Below are 11,600 nucleotides of genomic sequence, written 5' to 3'. Positions count from 1 at the left end.
TGATCCTCTTCTTATAAAGGGGATTATAAGGGCACTAATCCCATCATGAGGGCCCCACTTTCATAACCTCATCTAAACCTAATTACCTCCCAAAGGGCCCATCTCCAAATACCATCACATTGGGGTTAGTTAAGGCTTCAACATATGAATTGGGGTGGAAGGGGGGCGGCAATTCAGTCCAAGGCATAAGAAATGGCATTTGCAACTGAATAATGTTCTCAGCCTATTTCTTACCCACCGACGTTTGAGGACCCTAAGATCTCTCACTTTGAATTACCTCTGCCCATTTTTCTCCAAGCTGAAGATGTATCCATTGGTACACTTCTCTTGAAATCTTTGTGAGCTTCCTATAAATCTTACTAGATCTCACTCCCTTAGACAAAACACACATCCACAGTCTTCTTCAAGACAGGCCCTTCTTTGGCCTGGGCTCAGAGTCAGGGTGCTGTGGGACAACACCCTTAGGATTCTTAGAAACCTTTTTCTTTCTTTTAGAAGCTTATGAGGTACACACTTAAATCTTTCTGAAGTCATAAAAGGGGTCTTATAGCCATACCCTTGAGATGATCTTCAACCTCAGTCAACTTATTACTTTGCAAGCCTTTGCCTTTGAAAAGGCTAGGAATGTTAAACCCTTTTATCTTCTTTTAAACCAACAAGTACTAGCTCTATATTTCTCTAAATTTTGCTTGAAAACTGAACAGTTCTTTTTTAAATTCATCTTTATCTCTACTTTATCTTATGTAACTATTTTAAAACTGCAACTGGCACTTTAAGCATTCTGCCTGAAAATCTCCTTACTAAAATCTATGAATTCATTAGGTATATTTTCCATTTCCCATGTTACTACAGGTGATAATGTTCCCAAACTTTCTGCCCCTACGGCGGAAGAGTTACCTTTGCTTCAGTCTCCAAGCACAATTTGCTCCCCGTCCTCCCGGCTTCACCAACAGTTTCCTCAAGGCCTTCTAGCTTCTCCCCTCTGCGTAGGCTTGATGCCTAGGCTCAGCTGATGGTGTTTACCAGAGTGTGTACACATAGCAATCTCAGGACTCCCAACCAGGGGCTCAGGATTCCCAGAAGGACTGCTCCAAGAGACAGGAAGAAGCAGCTCCCTGTTTCATGAGGCCTGGGCACAGACCCTGGGAGAGCATCACCTCCACTTCATTTTAATAGTCAAAGCAGTCACAGAGCTTGTCCAGATTCAAGGAGAGGGGACACAGCCCCCACCTCTCTATGGGAAGTATATAGAAGAATTTGTGGCCATTTCTCTTTATGTTCCATGGGTGACGTCAGGAAGGGCTTTGCAAGTCATGTTAAGGCTTTTGATTTTTATCTTAAGAATAATGAAAAGCCATTTAAGAATTCTAAAGGGATGAGGGATAAAACATAATTGGACCTACCTTTTGAAAAGATCACTCCGGCTGCAGTATGAGAATGCAGTGGGAAGAGGATATTAAAAACTGAATGGCTCTTTCTTAGTTCCTCTTTCTTGACCCATATCTTGTCATACAGATTCATGTGAATATTGCTATGATAATTTGGCCTAGGGTGATGACGGTGGAGACAAGAGAACTACAGATTCTAGAGCTATTTGGATATAAAATCAAAATCAATTAGCAAATGTTCCTTCAAGTCCATTTAGGGCATAATCTTGTCTCTAAGTAGTTGAGAAACTAACTTACTTCTTGGGGACCTTTTTAATATTTAAATCCTGAAACGTCTAAATATCTACTGTAACTTATGTATATTGACTCCACACACCAATGTTTACTAGCCTCCATGAAGACTAGTCTCTGAGTAGAAACAGACAGTGGTCAATATAATGAAATCTGAGAACTCTGATCAGTAACATCCACAGTTAAGATAACATATTTGAATTACATTTGCTGGGATTGATAAAATCTTCTGTTAGGACACTTGGGAATGATCACTTATTCATTCGATAAATATTTATTGAATATTTACTCTATGCCAGGCACTGTTCTAAGCAGGGGAGTTACAATAGCCAGCAAGACAGACCAGGTCCCTGCTCTCATTCTAATGAGGAAGACAGATAGAAACAAGGAACCAAGTGATAAATCAGTGAGATGCAGTCATGCATCACTTAACAACAGGGATACCTTCTGAGAAATGTGTCATTAGGTAACTTTATCATTGTGCGAACACCGTAGAGTGTATTTACACGAACCTAAATGATATAGCCTACTATACACCTAGGCTATATGGCACTAATCTTATGGGACCACCGTCGTATATGTGGTCTGTAGATGACAGAAACATTGTTAGGTAGCACAAGACTGTAATTTCAGGTAGTGATAACTGCTATAAAAAAATAAAAGAGAGAGAGAGGCTGGAGAGTCAGTACTGGGGCTGCTCTAAATACAGTAATCAAGGAAGGCCTTTCTGAGGAAGTGGCATTTGAAGTAAAATCTGAATGAAGAGAAAGAGCTAGCTATAGGAAGATCTAGGTTAGGGGAGAGCACTCAAGCCAGAGGGAGCAGCAAGTGCACTAACCCGGGGCAGAAAGGAGTTAGCATTGCAAAACACAGAGAAGACCAAAGTGGCTAAAGCATCTTGAATAAGGGGGAAAGTTATGTGACATGAAGCAGAAGAAATAGAGATATAAGCAGGGATATATCACGTAGGGCCTTAATGGCCATTGTTAAAAATTTGATTAGTGGGGCCAGCCCAGTGGCGTAGCAGTTAAGTTTGCACACTCCAATTCGGCGGCCCAGGGTTCACTGGTTCAGATCCTAGGTGGGGACCTATGCACTGCTCATCAAGCCACGCTGTGGCAGGCATCCCACATATAATGCAGAGGAAGATGGGCCCATGGATGTTAGCTCAGGGCCAATCTTCCTTAGCAAAAAGAGGAGATTACCTGTGGATGTTAGGTCAAGGCTAATTTTCCTAAAAGAAAAAGTGATTAGTATTTCAGCAACTATGAGATGTCATTGAAGAGTTTTAGTGAGCCCTAGTCATTCACACTTTAGCATGAATTGTTTTAACCTGACCCTTTCTCCTAAGAATTATTTTAGATTAATTGAAATTAATCATTAGGGGAAAGTGGTAGGAAAGGGTGTAAAATATTTTTGGAATTGGAGAACTGCTGCAGAAAGCATCCCTGGTTAGTAATTGGCTCTGAAAATTTGCAGGACAATGGACATGGTCCACAAGATTAGGAATTTTGCTGTGCTCAAGATAATTGAGTTGAGAAAGAATAGTTGGTTTTCTTTTTCTTTTCTCTTTTATTTTTTCCATTTTATTTTCCAAACATTTCTGCAAACTATAAAGAATTAAATGGGGGGAGGGTGGGATCCATTGTGTGTATATATACATATATGTATGTGTTATGGCTTACCCTGAATTCCAGGCAATGTCAATGTCAGCCAGTCACTGGATAATGTTCATTGTGTGTCCTGGAAGTGAGCAGTGCTACATGTAGCTTTTCAGCATCAACATCAATCATTTCTTATATATTCAAATTTTTTTAAATATTCATATTTAAAATAAAAGATGTCTTTTCCTCTCATTCTATAATTTTTGTATAATGTTAACGTTAGCTATCTAACTAGATTCAGCTAATTCTAGATTTCCAGTATAACATTGTTGCTTTGTAATATAAAGGCCTATCCTACTATAGGGGAAAGCTTGATTTGAGGTTTACCAAATAAGAGAAGTCCATATGAAACCAATGAATCACTAATGTTTTTATTAAAATAATGTTTATAACTAAAGTTCTAACGTCAGACTTTTGTTTTTTGACTTGCCTTTTTCCCCTTACTCAGTAAATGCATTGCTGGGCTCTGTCTCATCACCACCCACATCTCCTGTAAGAATTCATTGAGATTTTCTTGCTTTACTTGCATAGTGCCTGTTCCTACACACTGATGAGAGCTCATTGATGTCCTTTCGTTTGAATGACAGTGTGCTGGTTATAGACAAAAATAAATATGGTTGAAAAAATTCAATACTCTGACCTGGTTTCCTGTATAAAGAGTCTACAGTTTAAAAAAAGACAGGATCATTGCTTAATAAGTCAATGACTCATACCTCTTGGCATAGTTCCCTGACCAAAAGAATGCCAAGTCCATTTAGGTTGTGTTTTTAGTTAATGGTCAATGACGGTTATTTCCAAGGTGATCTATGTATGGTATATTTTTTGCATATGAGAGATTTAAGAGGTTTTTAAATTACTGGCAAAATAATAAATGCTAAGCTTGCTCACATTTGGCTTATTGAGTTAAATTATAACCCCTTTTGTGAATATCTCAGAAAGTATTCTGAAGATCAAGATTTTCTTCTCTGGGCCTGAGTCGAAAGAAGCCTCAGTAATGATAATAATGCTACTATACCTGGTTCATACCAGCTTACGAGAGTCAGTTGTTACATTTTGGGGAATTTTGTGAGCCCATAACACAGCCATTATCACAAATTAAATTATATAAACTTACGATTAAATAAATTATATTTAAAACAAAAGTAATAAAAGTACCTAAAACTCTGTACTTCCTAATCATTTGACTACATTTTACTATCCATACTCTTGAAGTTGTTGACATCTACTGTACCTATATGGTGGAAATACTGCATAATGGTGTTGCTACTTCCCATCTCTTCCCAACCCCACGTACAGTGACATCAGATGGGTAGCTTGAAATAGACCATAGTGGACGTATTTTACATAGTGTCAGAGCTGAAAGAGGTTTTAATTTAATGAAAATACTTTGTATGAAGGTGAAAAATAATTTAACAGTAGATCACATAAAAGATGCAGTGATGATAAATTTATTGGGAAAAGAGCAGATTGAGATGCCACTCAATGCATGATTTTGTGAAATCATGGTTGGATTGCTGGCTATAGATACGAGAGTGTGACCAAAATCAATGAAAGCACTCTGTGAGACTCAATTGGCTGTATGGAACGTGCAATAAAGAGTACTGTCTATTTTCTTATTATTTGTAGATAGTGCACTACACATCATTTATATCAGTAACATTTATAATAAATCCACATACATATGTATGCGTGCTTTTTCCTCTGGAGAGGCCCTTGTTAGACACTGACCAGACACTACTGGTTCTGCAGGAAAGATGAAATTCAATAGGTACCTTAATAGCAGCTTTTTCAGAAAGTTATAATGGAGAGCAAGTTTGTGTCTTTGTGAACATAATCTGTTAAAATCAGTGTATATTCATGCTGATACCAGTTTGGTTTACCAATATTGAAAAGGGTTTTGCTTCCATTTTTAATTTGAAACTCTTCCAGTTTGAAAGAGAATCAGAATTTCAACCAAATGAAGCTGTAGACATTTTTGCTCCCCCTGGAGTCTCATGGCTATCACATAAAGTTTGGGGAATATTATATATTTATAACTGTGACTTACAAAAAAATACTTTGTAAGTTAAATTATTGGACCAGGTTTAATTGATTTTAGTTTAATATTTTCACCTTTAAATTCACCAAAAAGGTGTGTAAATATCCAGTCAAGAGCAGTGTCTACTTGCTTCATGAGCAATTTGGCAAGCTCAGATAGTCCTTTAACCATCTGACCTGCAGGGAGCAGGAATACTGAGCATGTCAGACCAGAAAATGGCCTCTGGCCCAACCACCCCAGAGATGGAAGCTGCCAGATCACACCATGGTTTTTAACTACCTGTTATATATTTCAACAGAAATCCTGCCCCAACATGTATCAAATGATTTCTATATGCAATATTAAATAGGAATTACTAGACACTGGTGTCCTGTTGTGTGGAGTTTTAGCAGTCTATCATTCCGCATGGTTTATATACAGAAATAGTCATTCAGACAGGACTTGGTGTTTGTTTCATTCAAAAATACATTAGATCCCTTATTTGGTGAAAAACTCCCCCAAATGGTATTAGTGGGGAAATGAAGACACCCATGAGGTCTAATCAAGTACTGAAAATTACTTAGTTTTTCAAGTTGATATTTGTTTAGTTAAATTCTCAAAATGCCAGCAAAAAATCCAGAGATGAAGCAGGTGCGTGTTATGAGAAGACTGGAAAAGGTCATTTGGGTCCATTATATAACTACCACTTTTTGTTTTTATTCAAGGTGTCATAAAACTGAGTTCTGCAGTTGAAGGTACGTTTTTACAACCACAAAATCAGTAACGTTGTGCTTCAAGGTTGCATAGCGTGGCTTTGTAGCTGGACCGCTTCTGTGGCAGCGGTGTTTGACGCCATGTTCGCCATTCCATCTGTGTTGCTCCTCGTTCTGGTCGTTTTATGCCGCGCGTCTCTCAGCTGCATTGATGAGAGGGAACAAGCCTATTTCTAGTTCCTGATGTGATTTCCCAGGCCCAGTGCTTTTTAAAGATTCCCTTGCTCTCCAACAGCTTTATTTGAATCTGGACATTGAGTCTTGTCAGGAGCCCTGCCCCCCATTCTTTCAGTGAGTCCTTCTCTGGCGTGTTTTGGTCCCTTATCCCAATGTAGCAGTCATGTTTGCCCAGGAAGTATGTAGGCATGGAGTCGTTAAAGCTTCCTCATGAGAAAATTGAGTGATTAAGGCATTTGCCAGTCTCAAATGCAGGTTCTTCCTGAGCAGTGTGATGTACCACCCAGGAGGTCTTTCAAGGACCAGCTTTCTTTAGTGTTATCCACACCATCCTCCCCATGAGTGGCAGTTCCCTTTGGATGTGCATTCAAGGAGCTGAAAAGAAAATGAAGAGAGATTTAAAGAAAGAAGAGGATTGGTGGGAGAAAGAAGACATCACAGTGTTTTGCTGAGTGACACCCTGAGGATGTTAGAAATACCTCATTGTTTGAAGTGATTAATTGGTTATTGGTATAAAATTGATCTCCTTGACCTCATAGGAGCATACAATCCGAAAGTAGAGAATGTGTCATTTTTCTCTTTTCGTGAGCTTCTGTGTTTGTTTTCGTGTGTGTGGGCATGTGTTCTCATTTATTGGGAGTTTGTCAGTCATGCTTCGGAGGTTTCTTCATCTCCGCTTAATCAGGGAGGCTCCTTGGAAGAGGTGGTGGGCTTTAAGGTGAGTCTTCGCATTTAAAGGGAGATGTGGCTTGATGAACGGGCAATGCATGGAGGTGGGAGTGGAAAAATGCTGGGGGGTTGGGAGGGGTGAGACCATCTGCTTGACTCAAGCAAGGAGATTGGGTGGGCTGGAGTCTGAAGACTGGGGAGATGAGAGAGGAGCTCAGTAATGTCCCCAGGGGACTGGCAAATCCAAAGTGGATGACTCTGGGCCTTATGTAGATTTAGTACCATCTCATTATACAAAACAAAGTTGAAAAGGCAATATTTCTGACATTCATGGCAGAAAGGATGCTACTCCTCTAAAGTTAGGAAAGGACCAGGAGAAGGCGCAGGCAGTGGTGTTTCCAGGTGGAGAGAGGAGTAAAATGACGTTGCCTCGAGGAGTGAGCGAGGGCACAGTGCATGTTCCAGGCCTGTATGAGGCCCAGTGGGAATTCAGTTTCCCTCTGCACAATACCATGGAATTTTATTGAGAGACTATCCAAACCTCTCCCTGCCTGACAAAACAGAGGAGACGCAGCGACAAAACCGCGCAGGACCGTGAGAAAGACCTTGCCTGCCGAAACTCCCAGCGGCGAGTGAGCACTGAGCTTCAGTTAATTCTCTGCAGGATTCTGGATAACAGTTGGTCCACCCTGGGCTGTTTCGATGTTTTATCAAGGAATGGCTTTGAAGTCAGAGCTTTCCATTGCCTGCTTGCCTTAAGCATAGTTCCACTTGCAACAAAAAGATGGAAAAACAAAATAAATTTTTTAAAAAGCCAGAAAGCCAAGAGAACGTTAGATAATTTTAAAACTATCGTTCTGCTGGGACTCTTGTTCTGTTGATCATTTTGCTAGTAACTGCTGTTACTACTGGGTGCACGGCCTGTCTGAACCTCCCAAACAGGTTTATGTTCTTCGGAGAAAGATGAGAGTGAGGAAAAATAAGGACAAGAAACAGAATGACTACCTGGGGCTTTTTCGGCAGCCTCCTCATCACTTGGCCTCCTCTGAGTCCCTGGGGCTCACAGGAAGTTCTCTGGAGTGGCCGTGGGTACCAGAGGTCAGGCCTACTTCGACTGCTGCTTGAGCATCTTTTTGGCAGCCTCTTGGCAGAGGGCTGTAGAAGCTTGAAGGCTTGGGAGCATGCTCTGTTGTAACCGTGTTAGAACATGTGTGTGCAGGGGGCCGTCTGGGGTGCAGCTGTCGGGCACGATGTGTGCGTGTGCTCAATGCATGCAGTTCTTGCTGCATCTGGAATGTGAGATTTTTGAGAAGCATGCTCAGTGGAATGTGTGTCAGACACTATCTCTTGATTCGAAATCAAACCTCAGATGGTAGTCCTGATAAACCCGTAGCCAATTCCCGTACTTGCTGTTTTCCATCTGTGGAACGAACTTAAAGCAGCTTCATACAGCTTATCATGGCAAGGAATATGCAAATCAGTGGCAGGGATCCACTGCCAGAGATGAAACCTATTCCCTTTTCTTTAATAACCACTCTGTTCTGGATTATCCTAGAACTCTGAAGATAGCGTTAATATTTTAGGTAGGTTATCTTTTTTTTTTTCCTCTTCTCTTTAAGGAAAAATAATTGTCAACGTCATAAGAGAAAATCAACAAAGATTCCATTTGCTACTTTCTACCAAGTATTTTTGTCTTGCCGTTTAGTTCCTTCTTTTTTTCTGGAGCACGGGTGCCCCCTTCAGCATTGTGCAGCTTCATGTGAGCTTTTAAAATCAGCAGAAAGATAAAAGCTATTTTATCACATTAATGGTAAGGTTAAAAGTGAAATGTCCTTTCATGTTTTAAAGCCTTAAAATTACACATAAGCAGAAACACACACCAACGCTTTAATTATTTTGCTATGAAGAAAAATATATGAACAGGAAAAAACGTAAGTTTGAAAGATGTAATTGCAAAGTTTTATTGAGAACACTGTTGAATTCTGGACTTTAATTTTAAATTCATAATCCCAAACTCTGAGAAAATTGAGGGAAGAGAAAAATCCAGACAGCAAACGGGGGCAAGAGGAGAAAACCATCCATGGCAAGAATTCCGTGATAAAATCTTCTGAGTATTCCTCTTAAAAGGGATTTTCTCTCCTGAAATTGAAGCAGGGAGAAGCAGGGGAAGAAGACATCTATCTCCACAAGTAGGACCAGCACATCAGCCTAATCAAGGTGAAATGAGAGGAAGGCCACAGAAGAGCTGAGTCATGCCTGAGTTAGAATTACTCTGATGCTCTTTAGGCAGCTCTTTCTTTCCCGGGAGGGAGGCTCCAGCCCCAGCCAGAAGCTCTTTATCCAGCAGACACGGTGTGTTCAGACATGCGGGAGTGGGGAGGCAGAAGCTGGAGGGACAAGATGAGGCAGCGCAGGCTGATGACAGGCCTTTGCAGCTGATAACCAGGGTGTGTTCTCTGAGGAGATTTGTCTGAAAGGCGATTTGTTGATGCCTTAGAGGTAGGTGAGAATCCAAAATACCAAAATGACCTCAGATTCTTTTGAAAGCCTGTATGAGGGAATGAAGCTTGGCTTCTTTGAAAAAGTTCCATGTCTTTAAAAACAAGAACAGATGAGCCTCTATCAAGCAATCTAATAGACGAGATGATGGTCCACGCCCCCAGCCACTTGCGGTGGCCCCTTGCGAGGGGATGCCGCCAAGTTTCAGTTAGCACTCAGGTGAAACTTGTGAGCATTAACAGTAAAACCTGGAGCGTCTCCAGGAACAGCTTCCATCCCATAAACAAAAGCTCCCCCGTGCATGTGGAGCTTTCGTTTTCCTTTTTGCCTCTTGTCACTTCATTTTATTTAGATATTTTTTAAGTGTCTTATTTCTCCAGGGTAATGGCTCATGTTTTGTTTTAGGGGTAAAAATTATGCTCAGAGACTCAGACTGTCTCCACCAATAGTTTAACACAAGTGCACCGTGGGATTTCTAATAGTTTCACAAGCCAATAGTGCACAGGATAATGTCTCTTAATAAGCCAATAAAGAAGTAACACAACATACTCCAAACCAAGGATAGATTACTGACACTGTTGTTCTAAGCAAGGGGAGACATAAAGAATAAAGTCCAAATTAAATTGAGGGGTACCTTTTTATAGGAGCAGGCACTCAGGAGAGATGGCTTGACCAACCGAGAGCTGATGTCCAGCTGCCAGCGCAAAGTCAAAGTGAGAAGTCCCCTGTTGCTAGAGCACATTGCCAGGGAAGGATGGCCCCGGTGCCGGTGGGCAGGATAAGCTTCCAGGGGCCCCTGCGCAGCTTTTGTCATTACCAGTAAGGGAGTCACCCTTACCACAGTAGGAGTTAATGTCCCAAGGTCTTCAGACAGTTTATTTAGATCAGCAAAGAGTGTCTTGCCCCAAACAAAAGTCTCTGATATTCCTCACAAACTCTGGGTATTTATGGTCTAAATGTCCCCTTGCCATAGTGTTTTCTTCCCATGTTCTTATCAATAAGCCCCAGGCAGTGTTCGTCATCAGCTCAGCTACTGAGGTCTTATCAACAACAGATGAGCTGACGATATCCTGACTTACTTCATTCTTACATCAAAATAACAACTGCTTTTCTTTCTTTCTTTCCTTGTCATAAACAAGTGGATTAAAACAAGGTATCCCACATGCAAGGTGGAGGAAGGTTGGCACAGAGGTTACCTCAGAGCTAATCTTCCTCAAGCAAAAAACGAGGAAAATTGGCAATGGATGTTAGCTCAGGGCGATTCTTCCTCACCAAAAATTAAAAAAAAAAAAAAAACTTCGCTAACTTCACCTAAGTCATAAACAAGTCGATTTGAAATCATATCAAAGCAATACACAACAGCTCGTGAGCCACAGTCCCTGTCAGAGCAGGGACTTAGGACTATGGCCACATCCAAGGTGGTGTTTTCTATGGCCTCATACGGCCTCAGACCCAGCAAATGGAACAACCCCTCAAGAATAGGAAAAAATAAAATAAGTAAAAACTTGACTGGATCTTTGTTCCCATTTTCAAAATTCACAATACCCACGGCTTAATGTCTGTATCCTAAATCTGTAAAAAATCTTTTCAGTTATGAAGCTCTGATCTGACCTTACAGGCTTGTTGAACACTGAGATACTCATTTACTTTGCTAAGAAATTCTATTTTTCATGATATGACGTGCAATGTTTCCAAAAATATCCCTGTCGGGGCTGCTGTAACAAATCACCAGAGGTTGGGCGGTTTAGACAACAAACATTTATTTCTCACAGTTCTGGAGGCTGGAAGGCCAAGGTCAGGTCACTGGCGGATCAGTGTCTGGTGAGAGCTCTCTTCTGCTACCTTCCTGCTGTGTCCTCACATGGTGGAAGGGGCAAGGGAGCTCTCTGGGGTCCCTTTTATAAGCGCTTTAATCCCGTTCCTAAGGGCTCTGCCTTCATTACCTAGTCACCTCCCCAAACGCCCCACCTCCTAATAGCTTGGTGCTTAAGATTTCAACATAGGAATTTTGGGAGGACACAAATATTCAGTCCATAGCAACCCCAGATGAATTTAACATGTAAAAAATATTCCAAATTTATTAGGGGCTGGCCCCGTTGCCCAGTGGTTAAAGTTCCATGTG

General features: G+C 41.0%; 1 protein-coding gene and 2 long non-coding RNA genes across 29 annotated transcripts in view; 1 reads left to right on the top strand and 2 right to left on the bottom strand.

Moving 5' to 3' along the window:
- DLGAP1 (DLG associated protein 1) overlaps positions 1-11,600 on the top strand; it is an 843,303-nt gene that overhangs the window by 714,205 nt on the left and 117,498 nt on the right. For 13 of the 27 annotated variants that reach the window (XM_070629779.1, XM_070629771.1, XM_070629772.1 and 10 more), the window contains one exon: positions 6,086-6,115. The exons of the other annotated variants lie outside the window; for them this stretch is intronic. In XM_070629779.1, coding sequence (XP_070485880.1) covers positions 6,086-6,115 — 30 coding nt within the window. The remainder of the gene's footprint in view (positions 1-6,085; positions 6,116-11,600) is intronic. 27 annotated transcript variants of the gene reach the window in all.
- The window catches only part of LOC139084833 (uncharacterized), a 59,359-nt gene that overhangs the window by 32,804 nt on the left and 14,955 nt on the right, over positions 1-11,600 (bottom strand). The window lies entirely within an intron of this gene.
- On the bottom strand, positions 3,699-10,431 carry LOC139084838 (uncharacterized). Its single transcript, XR_011542630.1, has 2 exons — positions 10,113-10,431; positions 3,699-6,685 (listed from the first exon to the last, which is right to left on the bottom strand). It is a non-coding gene; the product is annotated as an uncharacterized lncRNA (long non-coding RNA).

Source organism: Equus przewalskii, chromosome 7 (assembly GCF_037783145.1).
Source record: "Equus przewalskii isolate Varuska chromosome 7, EquPr2, whole genome shotgun sequence".
NCBI lineage: Eukaryota > Metazoa > Chordata > Mammalia > Perissodactyla > Equidae > Equus > Equus przewalskii.
Note: the sequence above shows the minus strand (reverse complement) of the source record. Positions and strands in the feature narration are given on the sequence as shown.